Raw genomic sequence first — 24,143 nt, 5'->3', positions numbered from 1 at the left:
TTGGTTCTACATAAACATTCTTTATATGTAGTATTGTTAATTTTTGACAATAAATATATTTTGCATATTTTTAAATCACCAGAAAGCATTGATTGTTGTTGTCTGTCTGACATTTCTGATTATAATACATATTAAGTACAACACGTCACCATAAAAATCAAAACAAACTTATTAAACCAAAAAATATCAGAAAGAAAGGTAGAGTTCTCAGTTGTTATTCTGTAGGAGTTGCGGCATTATGATACTTTTAACGGCCGACTGAAACTGAAATTCAGCTGTTTAGAAAAAATAAATAGATATGATTTTGAACTGAAAAATGAACTGTTTATTTTCTTGGCAATATTTACAAACTTATCGCCTATTTAGCAGGTATCTGTCTCAACACGGTTTTGCCTGCAGTTATTGGTATGATAATTTTACGTGTATCGCATCACTTCAGAACTAGATGTACTCCTGAACTGGTGAAATTGAATTGTATTGAGAGACCATCGTTGTTCGAATGTTTTCGCTTTACAAAATGTTTCAATTAGAAATAAATCAGATAGTTTCATTTACGCTATTTATTTTCGCTTGACAAGCCTCTTGGTTTAATCAATACTATTTTCTAACAGTCACATTCAGGTAAAATCATACGAAGTTGAGTGACTCGATATTGACTAAACCAGATCGTTCGTACTTTTCGACTAAACCTAGCATGTGTTCACGGGCATATAATTACGGCTGCCTACAAATGTGAAATACAATAATATGTTCGTCGAATCCATACACAGGAGATTAGTAGCAGCACCAATCCACTCGAAATATATTCATCATTTTTCATTAGATTTAACACTACAAGCTAGGTCTTACAAACCGTCTACGGTGTCCTATTGATAATTTTGTCCTGATTGACCGAAACCAAATGGCATCGAAGATGTCGCCGAGCCTGATGTGCTGGCGTTCTGCGTAGGATCACCCAGGGCTGAAGGATCTTCTGCGATCGGTTGTGAACGGAATTGTTCGGCAGAGAGTCTCGTGAACATAATCCCCACACCTTCAATCAACGCCAATAGAACTCCACCGATAATTGCACTGCCAGCCATCGCACCCACTCCATTTCGCGCTGCCAAAATTCCTCCTGTTGCTGCACCGCTGATGATGGAGTTCCAGGGGTCTTCCTTTTTACGGAAATGTACCAACGTGCAATCTATCGTACTGAACATTCCACCCCAAACTGCAAAATTTCCAGCGATAATTGGAGAGCGAGCTTTGATTGCGGTTAAACTTCCAATCTAAAATGATAGTGTGATCTTAGATAGTATCTTGGCAAATCAAAATTAGAATATTATACGTACTAGTCGTCTGTTGAATCCTGAAGGAGCATTTCTGAACCCTTTTATTGCCTGAAAAACACCTCCGCCTATACAACCCATCGCAAAAGCACCACCACAATCATCTACAATCCTGTACGGGCAAGGCTCACGTGCATATTCCTCCATCGCTGGTTTTTGTTAAATTGTCTAAAATCTAATGACGAAAAACTGACCTTTAACTATCGTTTACCAGATTTATTTATCACTAATTAATTTCTTTACGTGCATATATCTACAAAAATGGTAAAACTAAGGAACTAAAATGTTTAGAACGCAAATATCACTACGGAAGTTCTGTACGGTTCGCAAGGGAAGCTATTCGTTTTTTTCAATATAACTTAATGCAAACACTTGAGAAACACACCTAATAGATAGCAGTTTGAAAAAATCGGTCAATGCAACACAAAATTTCGTGTATAGGCTGCCAATTTCACCAATTTTTGAAAAATAGTTCACAACACACGCTTTTGTTACATCAACTTTTTCTATATTTTTCACATTTGTATATTGCATGCAATCTTCTTTTCATGATCATGACATTCGTGACATTCACGACCAGAGATGCCATATTTTTCGAAAAGTGACTACAACTGCTCGAAAACGAATAGAAAGTTTGTCCCGAGATTTGTCCGGATTCTCGCTGATTGTTTGTCCAGTTTGTTGGCTGTATGAAATAACCTGCAAATCTATTCATTCATCTGTCTTAACCGTCTTAACGGTCTTAACAGATTTGAATTCGAACGCAAAATTTGATTTACCACCAAATCTATAAAAACGGTAAAAAGTGCAAATATCTACATTTTACTAATCGGCACACAGCAACAAGGTTTGAAATCTTTGAAATAGAACAGCTGTTGCTAGCATTGATTTGCGACTACACGAATGTACACTCTTAAATGATTCTACCTGTAAATTGGTCGGATTTATTTAAAGTTAGGTTGAAACTACTCAAAATGCCCTTAAAGTGTACAAACTCAGATTTTGAATAGTTTTTCAACCAAAAAATTGGTAGTAGGAACTTAAAATTGCGTTATTTGTCATAGAGAATAATTCAATTATCGGTAGCAAGTAGCCAAAATTGGTTGAAATTTTTACCCAAACTTTGAGTTTGTACACTTTAAGGGCATTTTGAGTACTTTCAACCTAGCTTTAACTAAATCCGACCTATTTACAGGTAGAATCATTTAAGAGTGTAGATACTATCACAGTGCTATCACCTTCAAAAGTTTAATCTGCGAGTCGGCTTTACACATACTTTAGCCGCTCTAGCTTCAGGTGTGCAATTTTAATTTTAATTAGGTAAATAAATATATAAAAAAATAAATTGGCAACTATCCGCAAGAATATCATTGATATTGATATTTATTGAAGTTGCTTCGTTGTTCGTCCGGTCTCCGGTTTGTTGAAGTTGCAAACTATATTTTAATTTTTGTAGTTAGCTGCAATCTGCATAGATAACGTAGTGAGAGATGAAAACAATTTTGGTACTTCATGCAGTATTATTACTTGCTCGTAGTATTCAAACAGAAACTGAACCTTCCATTAAAACGGTTAACGATGATGATCTCATAAAATTGTTTCATCAACATTCCAATTTAGTGGTTCTGTTTTGTAAGTAGTTTTCTTCTGATCGGAATCATTACTTTATACCTACTGAATTTTAAAATAATTTGAAAAGTCTGACTTTAAATTAGTTTTTCAGTTTTAAAAAAAGTAGATTTAATTTTCAAAACCGTTTTTAGTTCTTTATTATCTTTAAACAATTCTAGCAAAACCGAACTGCGCCGAATGTGACAAGTTGGAAACTATTTTAGTAAATCTTAGTCAAGAAGTCAAAGACAATCTGGAGGCTGATATAGTAAAGGCAACGAGTAGTCAAATGGTACGTCTTTATAGTCCAACAAAAGAACCTGCTGTTGTATATTTTCGACATGGTGTGCCTCTGCTGTATGATGGGCCACTGCACGAAGACACACTTATTGCTAAATTTGTACAAAACAAAATCCCAAATGTTAGGGAATTATCGGACGAAAACTTCGAACATCTTACGCAAGCTTCTAGCGGAGCAACAACTGGTGATTGGCTGATTATGTTGTAGGTATAATTATCTCATTGTTGTAACGCATTTTTCAAATGTCTGTTATGTTTTTAAGCTATACATCAAATTGTGTGGATTGCCAACGGTTAACCGCTGTATGGGAAGCAGTCGCTGCTGATCTCAAAAATCGGATGAATGTTGCTCTTGTCGAAAAGGACGGAAAAGGAAGTGACACAGCGAACAGATTTGGTGTTACAGAAGTACCATCGGTTATATTGTATGATGAACACCAAACCCTAAAATAGTAAAAATTTTAACAGTAAATTCTCTTTTTAGCTTGCGGCAAGGAAAATTCTATCGATATGAATTCGGAAAAATGGGTATTAAGCCATTAGTGTTGTTCGCTCAAGACTCTTATAAGCACGTTACACCCCACAAGGTTCCGTTACCTCCAGCGCCATTGTAAGTACCAATTTTTATTGGTTACAAACTTATTAGACAGTTTTACATTTTTTGCATTTTTACTTGCAGCGATGTGTTTGTTGCAACAACCGTGCAATACCTCAAAATGATTCCTGAATTGATTATTGCACTGCAGAATGAATACCCTGTTTTATTTTACTCTGTCATTGGACTGTGCAGCTTTGTAATTTTTGGGTTCACAGCAACAATCATTCTAGCTATTATAACGCGTTGCAAAGCGGCCGCTAAAAGCAAAAAGACAAAAACGAAAAAGGCTAAATAATGTGTCATGGTTTTTAAACTACGCTTTTTTATAAACATCGAAAATTATTAATAAATGATATTATAACAACTGTTCTTACAAATCATAATAGTGTTTCAAGGAGTAGATTTTCGTGGTAAAGAAGTTGCTGGTCGTCGTCATGGCGTAGCTCGTGGTGTTTCAAGCAGTCGCCTCTATTCAACTCAACCGTGGGCCAATTTCTCAGTTCTCAATTACAGTTTGTCCGGAAAGCCACGTTTGTGCATTATCTACCATAGCTGGTCTCGATCAACTGTATCCTATTTGAAGTCAATAAAGATGTGATGCGTTGGCATGTTGCACTCCCGACATTTCCGCAAGATCTGTGTGTTGCTGGTTCATGTCACGCATCATTCTAAAGTATCAATGGTATCTGCATTGCAGTTATAAGCTACTTATTAAAATAAGTCCTGATAAAGTGAAGTGTACTACTACTAATCGCAGTTACTGTTAGATCATAAAAGTAAATTTAAACCGGCAATCCGGCATACAATTTCATCTGCTTGACCTGCCATTTGTTCATGCCGTGAAATAATTCAATGAGCATAATGACCCCTCGACCCTCGTAATGTTTCTGTCGGAATTAAGATAAAAATGGCGTCTGCTTCCCCACTTAAACGTCAAACTTTGATACAGGGATACCAGTTGTACAGATTTGTTAGAAAACAAATCACATTTTTGAAGTCTCGTAAAGATTCAAAAGTAGGAAATTGGATTTCAATATTTAATGTAAGTCCTTTCAGATTTACATGGATAAACTCCAAACTTGTGCAAATTTTCGCTAACTGTTTCTTGAACAACTATATCTTAAGTAAGTAGGTAGATGTCTTCAGAATATTCGAGTTTTTCACTTTTCTAGATGCGTCATGATAATTTAAAAATTAATGGCATCTCTGATTTAATACCAACAAGGAGGAAGGATCTTACATCCCAGAGTTTTGCTTTGCAATCGCAACTACAATCAATCATTAAAGTTCAGTTTGCTAAAATTTAATGTGTAAAACCGGTAAAACCTGAACTAACCAAAAACGGACTGTTTATTTTCACGTTGTATATAGTTACATAAAGGAGCGTGATAATGGTTCCAACGAAATCCCATGTTGAAGAGCTTCAAGACTATTTCAAAACGCACAACAAAACTAGAGAAGCCACTAAAGCCCATACTGCCAAAGTCCACTCGGTTGGATGGAACTGCGATGGACGCCGGTTAGCATCCGGATCATTTGACAAATCGGTTGTTATTTTTACGCTAGATCGAGAACGTCTGGTATGTTTATACTCTATTAAATTTTAATGGAATATGTATTAAGTTTTGGTTAACTTTTATGCAGAATAAGGACAGCACATATCGAGGGCATACCGGATCAGTAGATCAATTATGCTGGCACGCTTCCCTGCCGGATTTGCTAAGTACAGCAAGTGGTGATAAAACAGTTCGAATATGGGACGCGCGCGTCGGCAAATGCGCAACTATCATCAATACCAAAGGTGAAAATATAAACATTACGTGGTCACCGGACGGTAACACGATAGCAGTTGGTAACAAAGAAGACCTTGTGACATTCATTGACGCCCGTATGTACAAAATTTTAGCAGAAGAACAGTTTTCATTCGAAGTCAACGAAATAGCTTGGAGCAATGGCAGTGATTTGTTCTTTTTAACAAATGGGCAAGGGTGCGTACATATTCTGAATTATCCTGACTTAAATTTGCAGCAAATTCTGAAAGCTCATCCTAGTACCTGCATATGCATCGAGTTTGATCCAACCGGCAGGTACTTCGCAACTGGATCAGCGGATGCATTAGTTTCATTATGGGACGCTGAAGAACTGGCTTGTTTGAGGGTTTTCTCTCGTTTAGATTGGCCAGTGCGAACCATATCTTTCAGTCACGACGGAAAGTTACTTGCATCTGCGAGTGAAGACCTTATCATCGACATCGGTGACACTGAGACTGGAGAAAAGGTCGCAGACATTTCTGTAGACGCTGCAACATTTACGGTTGCTTGGCATCCCAAGCAGTACATACTCGCATATGCATGCGATGATAAAGATGCAAACGATCGTCGACGGGATGCTGGCAGCCTGAAAGTTTGGGGGTTTTCAGAATAAATTGATTAACTAGAACATTACTCATCCAACAATAAACTATATTAAGCCCAAGTTTCTTCCTGGTAACGTTCGTTTTTCAGCATTTCGTCTACGTACAGAGAATTCCCTATGGCTTCTGCTAATGCTTCACGTACTGCTTCTGGCATGTTTTTTGAACTTCCAGAAACAAGAAATATACCGTTCTGTTCCATCAATAGCTTCTTCATTAGATCACCGTGATTTCGAATTAAATGCTGCACATAGACTTTTTCCTGTTGATCACGGGAAAATGCACAATGTAACACCAGCAGGCCTGAACGTTCCATTCTTCTTAGGTCTTGTTCACAGTGAAAATCCGCTTGCGAGTTTCTGCAGCCAAAAAATAACACCAACGGTCCGGATTCTCTGACGTTAACCAACAGTTCCCGCTCTTGTAAAATAGCACAGAACGGTGCCAAACCAGTACCGGGGCCGACCATTACTATTGGTGTAGTCTAAAATGAAATTTGAATTTGGAAAAGGGATTTAGGGTTTTTAAAAAATTACTTACAGTATCCACTGGAAGTTGGAATGTTCCTTTTCTGGTCCAGACTCTAATTTGTTTTCCTGGTTGAAGTCCTTTTAACCAATTCGAACATAGTCCCAATCTGGGTTGTTTAAGTTTGGTACGATATTCAATTACTGCTACCAGTATTTTCAACTTCCCGCTGGCGGCAGCCGAAGCAATCGAAAACGGACGAGCCTTTATGGGTTGAAATAACTCAAAAAGAGCCGGTAAATTAAGTGATCGACAGGCATGGGGAAAATCCTGCAAAACTTCCAAAATTGAGCGGCGTGGTCGATTGGCGTAGGAAAATAAATCTTCTTGTCCCTCGTAACTGGAAAGATCTTGGAGTTTCTCACGCTCAAGATCATCGGAACATGTGCGTGCCAGTACGGCAAAAGCCCTAGCGCGAGGAATGGCGCTAAGATCCCAGTACTGTTGAGCAAGTATGCTGAGTGGCAGCGGTTTGTTCAAAATTGATGGGACTGGCATTTCTAAAAAAACAGAAGGTTTATTTAAAATTTATAATTGAAAATAATGACAGAAGTTGCAGGAACCTATCTACATATACGTTTTGTAAGTGTCTTTTCTCATTGAGATTTGAGAAGAGGCCATTTGCAAAAATTATTGCTTTACTTATTTCGTCGTTCAATAAAAAAATAATACATAATGTTAAGGGGACATGAAAAACCAATATTTCTAAGTTCTAATTTCGATTCTAATTTTTCTTACGTAGGACTACGTCTTTGATTTCTATTCTATCTATATGCGGGTGCACTTTAGAAAAACGAAAATGGAACATGTAACGAAAAGTGGTTATAGTTTGCACGCTTATAACTCAGTCATCCGTCAATAGATTCTAGAGATATTTGTATCAACTGATTGGAAATTCTTCAAAAAATCCATTACAACACAGTAGATTACGTGTTTCCCTAACAGACGTTTAATAATTGAGAAAATATGAGTCGAATATTTAGATGCAAAGATGGTAGATAAAGATACTCGAACCAAGCTATAATCTGAGATTATAACCGGATTCGAACCCACAACACCCGCCAGGGCATGTGGTTCCTTGACCTTGTCCAGCGCCTCTATGGTTCAAAGGTACAAGTACCAGCGAACCACATGCCCTGGCGGATGTTGTGGGTTCGAATCCGGTTATAATCTCAGATTATAGCTTGGTTCGACTCATTCACCTTCCAGCATTGGACAAAAGGTAGGAGTCAAAATGACTACTCGTCAAGCGTAGCTACCAATATTCCCCCCCCCTTCCTTTCCGGTCTTCCCCTCCTTCACCAAAAAAATTTTCATTTCTTTCCCCTACCGTCCCTTCCTCAATTGTAGAACCATCGTTTCAAAAAATAATAATATATATGTATGACCGCATTTCAAGGTCAAGACTAAAAACTTGAGATTAATCTATTAAATAAATGTGAAATTACCGTTACAGCGTGCGAAGAATAAGACAGTGTATTTGGTACACCAATCGGACTGTCAAAGTGCGTAGCTATCGAACAAAACAGCTGCCATGATATTTTGCCTCGAAAACTTACCGGATTTTATTGGATTCTGCTATTTTTACCTGTATGGTAGCACATCAATGTGCGATCACAGCGCACCACGTGCGACCTACCCAAGTAACCACGAAGCTTTATATCAATTTAATTGTAATGCTTTATAGTGCGCTACAAAGCATATCATATAATGTATTATTTTCTTACATGTATAATAAATGCAGTAATAAAGTGGAAAAGGGCCCCACTATTGTCAAATTAAAGCTGCATTATAATAGCAATTGCTAAAGCACCATTACGGCATGAATTAAACATCGCTTCGCCTGTATTATCGACATATAATTATTTTTAGCTTGTTTGCGAAAAAAATATAAAAACATCAATTCGGCCGGCGTGTCAAAAGACAAAAATAAGTATATTTCACATTGAAAACGCTGGTTTCTAGCAGCTTCTCAAGCTATGCGGATACTTCATTATTTACGACGAATGAATTTTTTTTGCATTTCAAATGTTACCTTTAATGAGACTTGAACCTGATGGGTGCGTGTATCCCTGCATGGTTCATTTGCTGGCGCCTTTGATATCTTAACCACAGCTGTTATAGATGAGTGGGTTGTAATTAGTCGTACTTAAATCGTCGTTCGTAGTTGATTTTAGAATTCAATTGGTTGAAAAAAGACAGCAGCAGTTAGGTGAAACAGAGCATGAGTAGTGGCCGTAAATAAGCAAAAACGAAGTCAGGTATAAGCATTTTATTAACATTTACGGTACGTTTTAAAGATTTGTCGTAAAGCTTGTAAGCAACATATTGTAACATTATATACGCAAACAGTGTTTTTAATAATGCTAATTTACGATAATGCTTAAACGCATTAGCAATGTTTATACAAAAGTTTTAACCATGCGAATTGCTGATATACCGCTGTCTGGTATTAGCGATGCCGAGCTACAGCCAATATAGGGTTATGCGTTAATGCTTGTGGTTACTTGGGTACTGTGTTACCTGACTGACTGTGAATATGCGTTGTGTTCGCGGGGTCGTGTTGGTTCGAAAGGTTTCGAAAAATATTGCCCTTGTATTGAACATATCGTTAATTCTGATCATTAAAAATAACGTACTTAAACGTTATATTTCAAGTGCCGGTAGTACGCAATAATTGAATTGTGAAACTGAATTGTTATTTATGTAACTTTTTACAAGTTAAATGCAATAACAAAAGCATAACTTATAAAAAATCGTTTGTTATCGATATTAGCTGCATATGCGTTATAAACGAATAAAACGTATGGTTACGTTTTATTTCAATAACACGTATATTCGCAGTGAGTTAGGTAAAACAGTAGTTGTGACACACAGAACAAGCATAAAACCGAATGTCGCATGACGATTATTACGGGTTTCAACCGCAACAGCAATACAACCCATTATTACGTTAAACATTTTAAAAAGTTACACAAGAAAACTTCATTTATTTAATTTAAACTATTTAATGGTTGATCACTAAAATCGTAAAGCACAGAATAATCTGTCCATATGGCAACCTTGCTTGTACCTAATAATCCGACAAAGGCATATCCGACAAATGTTTCAACTTGAAACTTTCAAGGGCGGCCCCCCCCATCCCATAACATAACAGACGTCAGACCAGATCAGTAATCAAAAGACAACGCGTGTTTTTCTTAGTTAGTGCATAAATATATTTTGCTGTTAAATTTATAACCAAAATGCTTCGTCGGCAAGCGCGCCTTCGGCGAGAATATCTTTATCGAAAAGCCGTCGAAAGCAGGCATAAGACTTTGCAGGATAAAAAGGAAAAAATAAAAAAGGCTCTCGAGGATCATACACCAATTCACGGCGATTTGAAAAAGGATGCTTTAACGTTGCAAGACAAGCTAAAGTGGAACGACGAAGGACCAACACGAGCAGCAGAAATCGGCGGAATTAGCGGTGGAGCGAACACGGCAAATTCTCAAGATGACGAGTATCGGTATGCTGGATGTGAAGATCCGAAAATCATGATTACTACATCTCGTGACCCATCGGCTAAATTAAAACAATTCGTGAAAGAATTGCGATTGATATTCCCTAATGCACAAAGGATGAATCGAGGCAATTTCGAAATGAAGCAATTAGTGCATGCATGCCGAGCGAATAATGTAACAGATTTCATAGTGGTTCACGAGCATCGAGGAGTACCGGATAATCTCATCATATGTCACTTGCCATACGGACCCACAGCGTCATTTAACATTTCAGATGTTGTTATGAGGCATGATATTCCTGATATCGGACCTATGAGTGAACAAAAGCCACATCTAATTTTTCATAATTTTAAAACAAAATTGGCAGAGAGGACTATGTCTATATTGAAGTATTTGTTTCCGGTGCCAAAGGAAGACTCGAAACGAGTAATGACCTTCGCAAATCATGATGATTACATTAGCTTCCGTCATCACACTTTTAAAACCGTTGAAAAAGAGTTGGTGTTAACTGAGGTTGGACCAAGATTTCAATTGAAGTTGTACCAAATTAAATTGGGGACTATGGACGAGCTGGATGCGGCGGACACTGAATGGGTTTATAGGCCATATATGAATACAGCTGGCAAAAGGAGGTTTTTGTCTGATGAAAATGGTTGGCATCAGGATGATGATGTTTAATAAATGAATGATTAAAAAAAAAATACAAATATTAAAATACTCACCTGAGTCAATTTCTTGTATCTTTATCACAGTCTCCTTATACCAATTCAATCCATGTTCCAGGAATAATTCAAAGAGTCTAGTAACGGCTTCTGGTGAATTTTCAGGTCTAACATAAACTACATCTCCAGCTTTCCACGTAACATGTTTTTTGGGGAAAGTTATAAGTCTTACGTCCTGAAAATGATCCTCCGCCGTTGTCCGTGTATTCGCTTCTACCTCCGTAATAAACTGATTGTCAAACATGATTTCGTCGTACATGTCCACAGATATTTCCTTTGGTTGTTCTGAAGTTTTCTCCACTTCCCAACGATATTCACGGGGACTTACGGCGAGCTTACTGAAGCCATCTGGTATTGGACACAGATCTATTAGTTTGCTCCAAAAATTTTTTATCCATGGCATAAAAACCGCTCCATATCCCAGGTCGTGTTGATCATCACACAGGCCCACCGAGAGTAGTGCATTTCCTCCGAGCTGCACTAGTCTCTTATGCAAGCGCTTGGCCACGTAATTGAACTTTGGATAGCGTGAGTCACCGAGCCCAAGCACACCAAAATGCAGCCCTCGTAGTGAACCAATTGGGAGGCTTTTACGCAAGAGGAACTTCCAAAATTTTTTCATATTATCGGGTTCTTCGCCTTGACCGTAAGTAGAGCAAACCAGTACAACAAAACGCTCTTCGATAAGATTCGATACATTATAGTCATCCATTGCCAAAACCATACCTTGCAGATGGTACAACTTGCTGTCTCGCCAGATTTGTTCGGCCAAATCTTGAGCCGTCCCGGACTGGCTGCCATACAGAATTGTTAATCTTCGATGATTCATTGTCGACTCTCGACTGAATGGGAGTTAAAAATGGTTACTTTGTGTGTCAAAACGATAAATTGTTCTCGGATTAAATACCTACCTGTTACCTACTATTGCTATTGCTTGTTATGGAGCAATAATGATTACAGCTACAGATAATAAATTGCTGATGATTATTTTGCCGTATTGTTGTTATCACTGTTGCAGGTTATCGTCCTAGTTTTGTTTATCTCTAGTCAGCTGATATTCTCATTTTCCATCATTTCAATGATTCGCATATATATGAAATTTATACACTAAAGAAAATTATCACGTCAAAATTACTTGAAAGTAACGTCAGATCACAGATAAACAGACATAACTCTTGGAAGAAAAATCAACAAAAATTATCGTACCTCACATTTAGCCTGAACACCAGCACCATCTATGATAGACATTCCCAAATATCAAATAGCAACAGGAATATCCCTCGAAGTTGCAAGTATTTTTTATGGGGAATTCCTTTTTTTCGTCCAAAACAGAGATGCCAGGTGATTTTTTGAAAAGTCTTCACGAATCAAGGAAAAATGTCTTCATTTGTCTGCTTTCGGCTTTCCGCCCATTTAAATTGCATGGTGAAGACATGTCTTCACATGTCTTCAAGTGAAGACATTTCACTTTTTTGTAACCAAAATGTCTTCAAAATGAAGACATGTCTTCACTTCTGGCATCTCTGGTCCAAAAGCGCCACTTTGACCAAAACGGAGACATTCCCAACAAAGCTCAAATTTAAAATGACGGTTTAATCGGTATGAAGAATGCAAAACGAGTGTTATGTCTGTTTGTCTGTGGTCAGATGTAACATCGAACTTTTCACACAAACCTTTGCACGGTGCCTAACCTCAATTCTGGGGTGACATTGCGCATCTCGTTTCGAGTGATTTTGGTTCGTTTCGACCACGTTAAACAAATGGGCATCTCGAACGAAAATCACTCGAAACGAGAAGCGCATTGTCACCCCTGGTTTGAAGTTTTTGTGTGGTTTTTGTTTTGATTCCCTTTGTAACTTAAATTTATAGCTAGTGGGTTTATTGATTGTATTTCGAACCACTTGTTTGCGGAAACCGGAAATGCCCAACTTTTCCGAAGCAGTAAAATGATAGTAGTTCTGCACAACATATATTTATGTTATTTTTGCAGTTTTTTGCATCTGAGTTTTGCGAATAAGTAATCTAAACAAACCCCACAACACTGTCAAACCTGGGATGAAAAAAACGCACTGACATCTGCGTGCAATGCTTTATTGTTTTAAGGTAGCCGCACCCGCACCAGTCCGTTTATGTGAAAATCAAGCAACTTGCTTTTTCGCATTAATGAACTTTCTTACAGATTAATTTTATTTTTCACACAGAAAGTCAATACTGATTTTTTTCAGTGTGAGGAGCACAAATTCGTTCCGTTTTTTCATATATCGTTTCATTTCAGTTTCTTTAGTTCCTTGATGGTCAAAAGCCCATAAAGCCTTTTGGCAAAGCGCGTCATCTGTCATGTCGGTGAGAAAAACAAAAATGGCTTCGTCGTCGGCTGTGTCGGCTGTTCTTTGTTTTGTTTAATTTTTGTCTGGAATTTTTTACCCCGTATACGATCTGAAATCTTTTGGCTGTATCATCGAAGCTGCTCTACGTAGAGCTTTGTCGCTATTATTTCAAATCGCGGCATAGTACACATTGTGTTGGAGTCCCAAACATTGTTTTAATTTGGTGTTTTTTTGTGTAGTGCGCGTGTTGATTGTTATAGACACAAAACTTTGTTAGTATTCTCGATGGATTCCAGTATTTTACTGGTTCCGAATGTAAATTCACTTCCGGCGGTGGATAACATGGTAAATGAAACGACTGAGGAAAAAAATTCGCTGGCAAGAACGCAAAAAAAATGTAACGAATACAGAAATGAAAACATTGGAAGAAGAGGCGATGGCAGCAACAGCGGCACTGGTAGCAAACATAAACACAAAACTGGTTAGTTAGGTTTCGGTTTGTAGATCAACGGTAAGATCAATCGTGTGCATTTGTTTTTCTTTTTAGATGGAGAATTAATATTGGTAATGGAGCCGCAGAATCCTTCCCCGACGAAATATTTTGATCAAAACGGAATTCCACTAAAAAAGGAATTTTTGGATTCCGAACTAAACGAAATAATCGGAAAAGGTACAAAGAAACGCACTAAATTGACAATAACATGCCATAAGTGTTGTGAGCGGTTTGAGTCTAAAGTCGAATATGAGTTCCACTACCGGAAAAGTTACAACCAAGAACCGGTTTATGCGTGTGCTACCTGTGATAAGCGAATTTCTCAATACAAAGCATATAGGTTGCATATCTATCGGCACTCGAATAGTGCCAATCAGCGTTACACCTGTGGAACATGCTCAAAAGTATTCCACCAGAAGTCGGATTTAAATCGACATGAAAGTGTCCATGGAAATCCGTCTGCACTGCCACAGGAACCAGAAGTAGTTACTGCTCCTACACAACCCATCAAAGCAAGTTGTGATCGATGTGATGCCGTTTTCGAAAGCCAAGCAGAGGTAAAAATTCACGCAAAGAAGATACATCCGATTCCAAAGCAGATGATTGAGTGTCCAGATTGCGGTAAATTTTTGTCGGCCGGCAGTCTGTACTCACATCGAAAGATTCATTCGGATGGTCCTAAATTTACCTGTGAGGATTGTGATAAATCATTTGTACAGAAGATCAATTTTATTCATCACCGAAAAAAGCATCTTCCAAACGACGAGCGTCCTTTCCCCTGCGGCGAGTGCGGTAAAGCTTTCTTCGAAAGATCTCATTTGCAGAGGCATCAGTTTTTTCACTCCGAAGAAAGACCATTTAAATGTGGACTTTGCGGGAAATGTTACAAAACGGAACGTTGCTTGAAGGCTAGTTGAAAAATATGATATCCTAACAAATCGGATCGGTTTAATTATTATTTGCTTTCTAGGTGCATTCGGCAGTCCACAATGCCGATCGTCCATTTGTGTGTAATGAATGTAACAAGGGGTTTTTAAGTAGCTCCAAGCTTCGTCAACATAGCAATATCCACTCGGGTTTACGTCCCTTCAAGTGCAAGTACTGCTCTCGAGATTTTACAAATTTCCCCAATTGGTTGAAACATATACGTCGGCGACATAAAGTGGATCATAGAACTGGTGAAAAATTGGATAGCGTACCAAAGTTTATGACGAAGAAAAAAGAGAAACCGGCACATAAAAAGATAGACGTTCGGGAGAAACAATCAAAAGCTTGCCAGACTAAGAAAAAACAATTAAAGGAGGTTCTACAATTGGCGATCAAAGAAGAAAGCCTCCCGTTCGTTGGTGAAAATTCCAATATCGATCTCAATTTGGTGTCAAAAGATGACTTACTTCAACCGCTCAAAATGGAGGAAATGGATGACATGTTCCCACAACTTTCTAATGCGGTCGCTGAAGACGAGAACGCAGAGACTAATAATGTGAATACAACAATACAGCATGCAAAACATGAAGACGGCGAGCACGCTTCTGAACCACTGCGACCGCCAGCAACGGAGCACAATGACATGCTGGATCCGCCACCATTAGGTCTCGCAGCAGACGATAGTGAACTGTTCCAGTTTGGCTATGTACAACCGGAATTCGATTGTGATTTTACTATTAAGAACGATTTTACCTTAAGGACCGAGGCTGTCAATGTGATTAGAGAAAGCGGTAAGGCTTTGTCTATTGTTTTACTAGCAACTTTAATGACATTTGTAAATTTTTGGAACCAGAATCAGGCGTTATCTCTCCACCAGAGAATGATCTCTCGCCGCATGGGACTGGACTGGTGTACGACATTAATAGCGAGCTACCGATCTTCCCAACATTGATCTCAATCTGTGGTGAAGAACAGCAGTTTCAGCTCATCAATCCAAACTTCATTCATTTACCGCAACTTCGGAAAGCTGCTTCAGGTAGTGGAACGGACGTCGTAACTTTAAAGTAAGTATATACAATGAAAGTTTTTTTACACTGACTAGAATGAGATTTTTTCATTGCATTTTACAGAATCGAAACACCGTAAATTTGAATAAATGTTTACAATTTCATAGGTATATATTTACGGAGCTCTTATAAGAAACAGTAAAAATGGTGATTACGTTAAAGGGAGAGTGACCTTCGGTCGCACTCATACGCTGGGCTAGTGAAAAAATGATTCTATTGTGGTGATTTACTTTAGGGTAGCATATAATTATAAGATTATGAATGCTTTTTGGCACTCTGCATACGGAGCGACAACCGATAGACACGGCATAGTAGATGGCTCGTATATACACAGCAAAGGATGATACTACTAACGTCATTTCGTATCTCAAGGTTGCTTAAAAGCGTTAGTGATCGCAACCATCTGAAAGAATGTATGCATGAGATGTTGATGTTCGATGTCATTCAATGATGTCAATGTGGTAGTGATGTAAGGACAAACAAACTAACAGTTGCTATTGTCGGCTGTTAAGGGCGTGCTAACTGTGGTCTTCAATATTTCTCTATTCATGCCAATCTACAAAACGAACACGAATTGCCTATTTACGCTTGTCGATCCGTCTGCAAAGCCCTTTAACCGTAGCATTCAAAGTATTTCTGCCTCCAAAGCAGAGGAACATACAATTATATTCTATAATTTCTTGATTTCTGCGATGTAGTATTAAGAATAACGATGATAATATTTATCGAGTGCAGAAATAACAACGCCGTGAGTACAACTGAGGGCAGGGCAGGCGTAACACAAAACATAACTCAGAGCCTACAAAAGACTGTATTTCGTAATAAAAACCTGCAGATTGCTGGAAATGGAAAAGTAACAATGAAGAAAATATGAGAACATTCAACATCTAGTTTGTCATCTAGTTGAATGAGGGACTTATTTTGGATACTGTCTTGTAGATCAAGATATGAAATCATAAACATAATTTTTGTTATCTCTACTAACCCCGCCGTGGATATTAGTTCGACTTCGATATTAGTGAACTTCTCCTTGATAACTTCGACGAAAGCGATTTTACCGTTTTACCCTCTTGCTCTCAGTACCCAGGCTAGTCGCTGTCTGAAAGTAAAACAATCTAGCATAGGTAAATCTCACCCGCAAAAAAAATATGTTTCTACAAAAAACAATAGTGGGTTATGTTAGAAGCTAGACTGTTAGCATAGCAACAGTTTCCGTCCTCGAAAACCCATATAGACAAATTACTATTTTGCTGGTTCAGATAAAAAGAAAACTACTGCCCCTCCACTCTCAAACCATCCTAAAATAAACTGCTTCCAAAACCCCCCACACGCCAAATTTGGTACCATTTGCTCGATTAGTTCTGGAGTTATGATGAAATTTGTATTTCATTTGTATGGGACCCCCCTTCTAAACAGGGGAGGAGTCCTAATTCATCAAAAATAAAATTCTTGCCTCCAAAAACACCTATACCAAAATTAGGTTTCATTGGCTTGATTAGTTCTCGAGATAAAAGGAAACTTGTATTTCATTTGTGTGGGAGCTCTCCCTCGTAAAGAGGAGAGGGGCCATAATTGCCTCCTAAAAAGAGGAGGGGTCCTAATTCATCATAGAAAAAATTCTTACCTCCAAAAACCCCTACATGCCAAATTTGGTTCTATTTGCCATGTTTAGTTCTCGAGATAAGACGATGCTTGTATTTCGTTTGTATAGGAGCCCTCCCTTCTCTTAAAGGTGGGACAGGTCATAATTCATAAAAAAAGTTCTTGCCTCCAAAAACCCCCATATGCCAAATTTAGTTCCATTCGCTTGATTAGCTCTCTAGATAAAAGGAAACTTGTATTTCATTTGTATGGGATCCCTCCCTCGTAAAGAGGAGAGGGGTCATAATTTCCCTCCTAAAAAGGGGTGGGGTCCTAATGCATCATAGAAAAAATTCTTGCCTCCAAAAACACCCACATGTTCTTGCCAGAAATTTGTGTTTCATTTGCAAGGAGGGAGGGAACCCTAACTATCATAAGAACCTTCCCTGGCCTCAAAAATACCTGCATGCATCCCTGCATTTCACGCCGATCGGTTCAGTAGTTTACGAGTCTATAAGGAACATTCGGACAGACGGACAGAAATTCATTTTTATAGGTATAGATAGAGTAGAGTAGGGTGGGGCAACAGTGCGATGTTTGAAGTTGTCATCAATTTTCGTGAGATAAAAAGAAGGACAACAACATAATATATTTTATAGTGATGCAGTAACTCAATGTCTTCACATTCAACTATAAATCATCTGCGGTAATAGTGTTTTGCAAAAATAAATTCTTCTTTCTTCTGATCAAGTGCCGATTCGCACTTTTACCCCACTAGCGGGGCAAAAGTGCGAATACCGCGTGGCAAAAGTGCGAAGCTGGAATTCATGAAATTAGCACAACAGTAGCTAACAAAACCATATGGTATGGAAGATAATATTATCTTCAATCTGCGTTGTTTTGGTAAGGAATATTCTCAATTTGCACCTTTTCTTTTTTATGCTGGTGTATTGCAGCTTCCGTTAGATTGAAACTTTTCCAAACGTTTGTTTTTTGTTTCATCAGCGGAAAAACATTGTTTTCCTTCGGCCAACATCTGTAGAGCACACAGTTTTCTGCAGATCTTCCATTTCTAGTATCTGTAATATAGTGCCTAAAGCTGTAGGGTATTGTCGTTATCGTCGGGCCACTGTTATGATCGGGCCATCACGATTTTACAGTTTTAGTAACTTATGATATCTATGATAGCCCTCTTACTGTGATAGCTAACTTTTCACAATATTGTGAGGTTCAATCGTGTATTCAAAACACCCGTACTGAATTCAGTGACTAAATCTTACAAAAAAAGTTTTCCAGCCGCAATGAACTTTTCTGCAAGAAATGATTCATGAAATGCAATTATCGAGATAAGTTTTGAAAATGTATTAAGTTTGTTGTGCTGCACACGAAGACTATAGAAAAATCCCCTCCAGTAAGGTGTTTGGAAAAGCTATGGTGAAATACTAGAAAAGCGCTATTTGTAAAGGTCGGGCCACTTGAGTAGTCATGGTTGGGCCACCATAATTTTAAGCGTAGAAGCGCAATAATTGCTAGGGAATGTCAGTCACGTAAAATGTGATGAAATAGAGCAAAATTAATACGATGAAACCCAAGATTTTTGTTGTTTTTTCATTGTAGTTGTACACTTCTGAAAAGGCGATTGTAGCAATATTGATTTTAGAAGATCGCCAAAATTTCGAAAAATGCAATTAATAATAGGGTATTTGTACCTATATGAGCCGTTGTTCACGGGATTCAATCTTTTCATGTTTCTATCTAGAATTTCAATACGTATGTCTTGGATTTTCTGCGGTGGCCCAACCTGCACAACATGGCCCGACTATGACAGTTTTTGTCTTCACGTAAATGTCCATAACTTTTTTATTTTTCAAGCACTCAGTTCAAAACTTTCCGGAAATATACCTTATTCTTAGACCTTTGCAACGATGTACTTAGATTTCCAAAATTCCTTTTAAAACGAAAGTTATGGGCGAATTCCAAAACGTGGCCCAACCACGACTACACTATATAATTAGCTATACATTTTTGCTTCGTCCATGAATCGCACTTTTGTCCCGACCGTGAATCGCACTCTTACCCCGCTAGGCGCTTAACGGGGTTAGATTAAGGGCCCTATCCTCACAGTCACCTCATCTAAATTTTTTAGGTGAGGTGACAATTTGCGATCCTCACAGTCACCTGGGTGACTGTACAAATCAAATGGGGCCTGTAAGGTGAGGTGACAGGAAAGTGAAAGAAGTAAGGTGAGGTGAAGTGATTGTGAGAATTGGGCCCTAATTTACGGAAAAGCGAAATATATTTTGTAAATTCTTTTCACCGTACTTTCAAAACAAATATGTGAGTGATGTAAAACGCTGCTACAAATTTTCAAAAAGTAATATCCTCCTGTTGATATCGTATTTGCCGTATACCGAAAAATTACATCAAAACCGCCCTAAAATAATATTTGCACATAACTCAGCAACTATGCTTCGTAAGTGACCAAAGTTTACGTTAGATTCAAGCTGTCAAAGTAGTCACCCATGACAGCTTGAATCTAGCGTAAACTTTGGTTACTTACGAAGCATAGTTGCTGAGGTATGTGCAAATGTTATTTTGGGGCGGTTTTGATGTAATTTTTCGTTATACGGCAAATACGATATCAACAGGAGGATATTACTTTTTGCAAATTTATAGCAGCGTTTTACATCACTCCACATATCTGTTTTGAAAATACGGTGAAAAGAATTTACAAAATACATTTCGCTTTTCCGTAATTTAATCTAACCCCGTTAAGCGCCTAGCGGGGTAAAAGTGTGATTCATGGACGTGGCAAAAATGTAGGGGAGAGTAGTCAACAGTGAGACAACAGAAACAGTGAGTCAACGGGAATAGCTACGTCATACGTAACATTCAAGGTCCATGATATTTTCATGCAAAGTTAAGTTTGTGAACCTACATTGCATAATGTAGTATGAGAAAAATTTGTTGATTTTTTAATATATTTTTCAACAAAAATTAGTTTTGGGGGGGTCAAAGTAATTTTTGTTGCAATCATTTTCAAGTGATTTTCAACAACAAAAAACATCTTAAATTCAAATTAAAATTACTGCATGGCATCACATACTAATAAGACTCCGCTAGTTCACTATTTTTCATAAAACATTCCTATTGGCAACGGTGAGACACAGAGTCGTGGGTGACACTGAGACTTTTGCCATGCAAATTTTTTTGAATTTTTTTTTTGTGTTCAATTGCAAATCAATCCATAGGAATTAACTGTAAATGAATTCTGAAGTGTAAGTTAAAAGTCAGATGTCCAGGATTTGTCCATTATATGAGCATAAACGTATGTGTGAAAATAATCGGAATTTTCTATCATACCCATAATAATGTATGCTCTATAGACACAATAAACAACACGACACAATAAACATGTTCTTTATTACCCAAAAATATGGTTTAAATTGATTTCAAATTGGTGTCTCAGTGTGCAATACTCGTCTCACTCTTCCCACCTATTGCTTAACAGTGAGACAAAAATACACCTACACGTGTGTGGTTGTAACTAATTAAGCTTATAAGCGTAACGACTGAAACTTTTTTTCAGGTAACTAGAAAGATATATCTATCAAATAGATTGAAGAGCGCGTTGGTAGCTATCATCAAAAAAAAATTAAAATTTTTGGAAAAAAATGTCTCACTGTAAACGTCTCTCCCCTATAGCCTATACCCTATAATTATATACAGCTTTAGGCACTATATTACAGATACTAGAAATGGAAGATCTGCTGAAAACTGTGTGCTCTACAGATGCTGGCCGAAGGAAAACAATGTTTTTCCGCTGATGAAACAAAAAACAAACATTTGGAAAAGTTTCGATCTAACGGAGGCTGCAATACACCAGCACAAAATAGAAAAGGTGCAAATTGAGAATATTCCTTACCGAAACAACGCAGATTGAAGATAATATGGTTTTGTTAGCTATTGTTGTGCTAATTTCGTGGAATCGAGCTTCGCACTTTTGCCCCGCTAGTGGGGTAAAAGTGCGAATCGGCACTTGATCAGAAAAAAGAGGAATTTATTTTGCAAAACACTATTACCGCAGATGATTTATAGTTGAATGTGAAGACATTGAGTTACTGCATCACTATAAAATATATTATGTTGTTGTCCTTCTTTTTATCTCACGAAAATTGATCACAACTTCAAACATCGCACTTATGCCCCACCCTACTCTAGATAGATTTCCAAAGATGCTGGGTTTTATGCTGTTTCTCCAATCCGATTATAGTTTCATTAAAACACATGGTCGGATGAAGTAAAAAAATAGGTAATAATAATTATGTCACGAAATGACTGATTTCTTTTGGTACTGCCAGGATGGACTGGAAAGGTGAGCTTGGGAATATAATGTCTAAGCATTGCTACTTTTTTCCGGTATCAGTATTGCTGCCTGTATCGGTGTATCCTGTGACTATTAAAATTTGATGTTTCAAAAGTGTTGTATGTATTTAAGATGGAATAGCGTAAGAAACTACGTAATATCCTAATTTTAAAAAGAATCGATCTCCCCGAAACAGTTCGATCAAAAGTGACAATATGTATCAGTATGCAGCGCCGTACCATTCCAGTGTAATGATTGTAATTCAATATGAGTCGACATGTCGTTACCACTATTCCGTTCCCAAAGAACGAAATGTAAGCAATGCGAAAGTTGCACTCAAGCAAACCGCTCAGACCCTTACGGCCGGTTTGTTGCTACTCAAAATACTTATAGGGATTCCGACTAGCTTCCAACAGGGCTCAATTCGTTTTCTTATTTGCAGTTGAAAATTGTTAAAAAAAAGATGTTATGTTCGAGCATAACGATTTCAGCCCGGCGTTTCAGTCTAGTGCGGACAGTGCGCTGGACTGCTGGTAGACTCTTTTGATGTATAGTTCATCGTAGGAGTGGTTCGATTCAATCACTTTTGCCTATTTCATTTTTCGGAGGATGGCGACCCGTGCTAGTTATAAGACAAAAATTGAATTTAGTGATTCGGATTTTTTTCTAGAGCAGCAACATGCTCGCGACATTCTGGCAACTCCTTTAACATCAGAGGGCGAACGTGGACCAAAAAAGCTGTCCCTTTTCTTCGCCAGTCTTTGTGTTATCGATTTATTCGGAGTGTTTCCGATAGTGGCTTTGCCGAAATCTATCATTTCGTGTGGATTATATGGAGTGCCGTTAGTTCTATTCGTTATAACTCTGCAGATTTATACGGCCACCATTCTAGGACGATGCTGGACTATAGCCGAAAGGCTGGATCCTTCGATAGTGGCAAAGAATCGATATCCATATGCAGCGATAGCGGAATTCACTCATGGAAAACGGATGAGCGTGTTCGTGACTGTGCTCCTGGATATGACCGTGTTTGGTGGCGGCATTCCGAATTTACTGGTAGCTTCCCAGAATCTTCAGTTGCTAGGATCCAAAGTGTCGGGTGGTGGATTCGAGTTTTCCTTCTGCTACTGGCTAGTGCTGATAGGATTGTTTCTCTGCCCAATCATGTGGCTAGGAAGCCCTAAAAATATGAAAGCCTTAGCCAGTGTGTCGGTAATAGTATGCAGCAGCGTGGCTGCGTTAACGTGGTTCTCAATTGCCCAAGATACTGTTATCGTCAATTCCAATGGTACTCATTATAACGAATTTGTACCTTTTAGCGGCATTGAACTCGGCCCGCCTTCATGGATTAAGCTTCTGAAAGCATACGGAATAATTGCCTTTCAGTTTGACATTCATCCCATGTTATTAACGATCCAGGTTGATATGGACCAAAAACGATTGATTGGTAAAGCTGTTTTTCTAGGTCTTATGGCTAGCTGTTTTCTGTCTGCCGTGACAACTCTGTTGGCTGCCTACCGATACGGAATGAATACTACAAACAACGTTCTACAAATTTTACCAAAAAGTTGGTCCCTCTACTTGACCATTATGTTGGTGACATTGCAATTGTGCTTGTCTAGTGCAGTAGGCAATTCGGCACTGTTTCAGCACATTGAAGATGTTCTGGGTGCATCTAGAGGTAAAACTTTAAAAATATTTTTTGAAATAATTCTCATTCACATTTTTGTTTGCAGATTTTACATTCAAACGCTGTATTATTCGTTCGAGTCTTGTTTGGTTGGCCGTACTGATTGCGGAACTTCTTCCTCGGTTTGATGTAGTAATGGGCATCATTGGTGGAACACTCACCGGTCCGCTGATATTCATTCTGCCACCTCTGTTGTACCAAAAGATGACCGCTTTGGAGGCTACCTGTTATCGCGAAATGGAACGGGTTCACAATCGAGATATCGTCAGTGATACAAATTCGCCACTTATGCACGGTGCGTATGGATCGATTGGCCAGACACCACTGATAGCTGTAAGAAGCCTTCCACCTAGAAGCCAATTGAGAAAAAGTTTTACATTTTGCTATCAGCGAATTAAGCGCTTCCTTCATTTTCTGCGCAGCGATTGTATTCTTTCTCTTTCTGTCATCATGTTCGGCATTGGAGCAACACTGAGTTCTACTTACTACAATATATTTGATGTGAAAGACATTGGCCTAAACTTCTGGAAATCGTGTGCAGCCAACATTACTTTGGCAAGTGATTTATGAATATAGATAAAATATGGATCTATTTTTTTAAAATAAAAATAATTTGTAAAGCACAAACCTCACATGATTGAAAGTATGTTGCCATCTTTAGAGCCCTGTTCAGTTTGCTAGTTGTT

General features: G+C 38.2%; 7 protein-coding genes across 7 annotated transcripts; 5 read left to right on the top strand and 2 right to left on the bottom strand.

The window, feature by feature from the left end:
- Positions 1–315: 315 nt before the first annotated feature.
- Positions 316–1,837, bottom strand: LOC128733203 (mitochondrial import inner membrane translocase subunit Tim17-A-like). Its single transcript, XM_053826901.1, has 3 exons — positions 1,717–1,837; positions 1,335–1,506; positions 316–1,271 (listed from the first exon to the last, which is right to left on the bottom strand). Exons 2-3 carry the CDS (start codon positions 1,476–1,478, stop codon positions 867–869), a joined length of 549 nt encoding a protein of 182 aa, XP_053682876.1. The 5' UTR covers positions 1,479–1,506; positions 1,717–1,837; the 3' UTR covers positions 316–866.
- Positions 1,838–2,744: 907 nt separating this feature from the next.
- On the top strand, positions 2,745–4,212 carry LOC128733201 (thioredoxin domain-containing protein). Its single transcript, XM_053826887.1, has 5 exons — positions 2,745–2,963; positions 3,122–3,446; positions 3,506–3,667; positions 3,727–3,852; positions 3,922–4,212. Exons 1-5 carry the CDS (start codon positions 2,822–2,824, stop codon positions 4,133–4,135), a joined length of 969 nt encoding a protein of 322 aa, XP_053682862.1. The 5' UTR covers positions 2,745–2,821; the 3' UTR covers positions 4,136–4,212.
- An 869-nt stretch (positions 4,213–5,081) lies between these two features.
- LOC128733154 (THO complex subunit 3) lies at positions 5,082–6,348 on the top strand. Its single transcript, XM_053826794.1, has 2 exons — positions 5,082–5,420; positions 5,485–6,348. The coding sequence occupies exons 1-2, from the start codon at positions 5,232–5,234 to the stop codon at positions 6,262–6,264; spliced, it is 969 nt and encodes a 322-aa protein (XP_053682769.1). The 5' UTR covers positions 5,082–5,231; the 3' UTR covers positions 6,265–6,348.
- Positions 6,291–12,030, bottom strand: LOC128733153 (NADPH-dependent diflavin oxidoreductase 1). The gene is made up of 4 exons (XM_053826792.1): positions 11,918–12,030; positions 11,007–11,848; positions 6,794–7,281; positions 6,291–6,737 (listed from the first exon to the last, which is right to left on the bottom strand). Exons 2-4 carry the CDS (start codon positions 11,833–11,835, stop codon positions 6,306–6,308), a joined length of 1,749 nt encoding a protein of 582 aa, XP_053682767.1. The 5' UTR covers positions 11,836–11,848; positions 11,918–12,030; the 3' UTR covers positions 6,291–6,305.
- On the top strand, positions 9,925–10,967 carry LOC128733155 (U3 small nucleolar ribonucleoprotein protein IMP4). Its single transcript, XM_053826795.1, has one exon. The coding sequence runs from the start codon at positions 10,027–10,029 to the stop codon at positions 10,960–10,962; it is 936 nt and encodes a 311-aa protein (XP_053682770.1). The 5' UTR covers positions 9,925–10,026; the 3' UTR covers positions 10,963–10,967.
- Positions 12,031–13,420: 1,390 nt separating the features above from the next.
- LOC128743975 (zinc finger protein 675-like) lies at positions 13,421–16,627 on the top strand. Its single transcript, XM_053840694.1, has 5 exons — positions 13,421–13,814; positions 13,881–14,734; positions 14,797–15,544; positions 15,607–15,817; positions 15,884–16,627. Exons 1-5 carry the CDS (start codon positions 13,619–13,621, stop codon positions 15,897–15,899), a joined length of 2,025 nt encoding a protein of 674 aa, XP_053696669.1. The 5' UTR covers positions 13,421–13,618; the 3' UTR covers positions 15,900–16,627.
- A 5,108-nt stretch (positions 16,628–21,735) lies between these two features.
- LOC128745519 (proton-coupled amino acid transporter 3) lies at positions 21,736–24,027 on the top strand. Its single transcript, XM_053842594.1, has 4 exons — positions 21,736–21,776; positions 21,964–22,133; positions 22,438–23,448; positions 23,504–24,027. Exons 1-4 carry the CDS (start codon positions 21,736–21,738, stop codon positions 24,025–24,027), a joined length of 1,746 nt encoding a protein of 581 aa, XP_053698569.1.
- Positions 24,028–24,143: the final 116 nt, after the last annotated feature.

This window comes from Sabethes cyaneus, chromosome 1, assembly GCF_943734655.1.
Source record: "Sabethes cyaneus chromosome 1, idSabCyanKW18_F2, whole genome shotgun sequence".
Lineage (NCBI taxonomy): Eukaryota > Metazoa > Arthropoda > Insecta > Diptera > Culicidae > Sabethes > Sabethes cyaneus.
The sequence above is the reverse complement of the archived record's forward strand: the minus strand, read 5'-3'. Positions and strand labels throughout refer to the sequence as shown.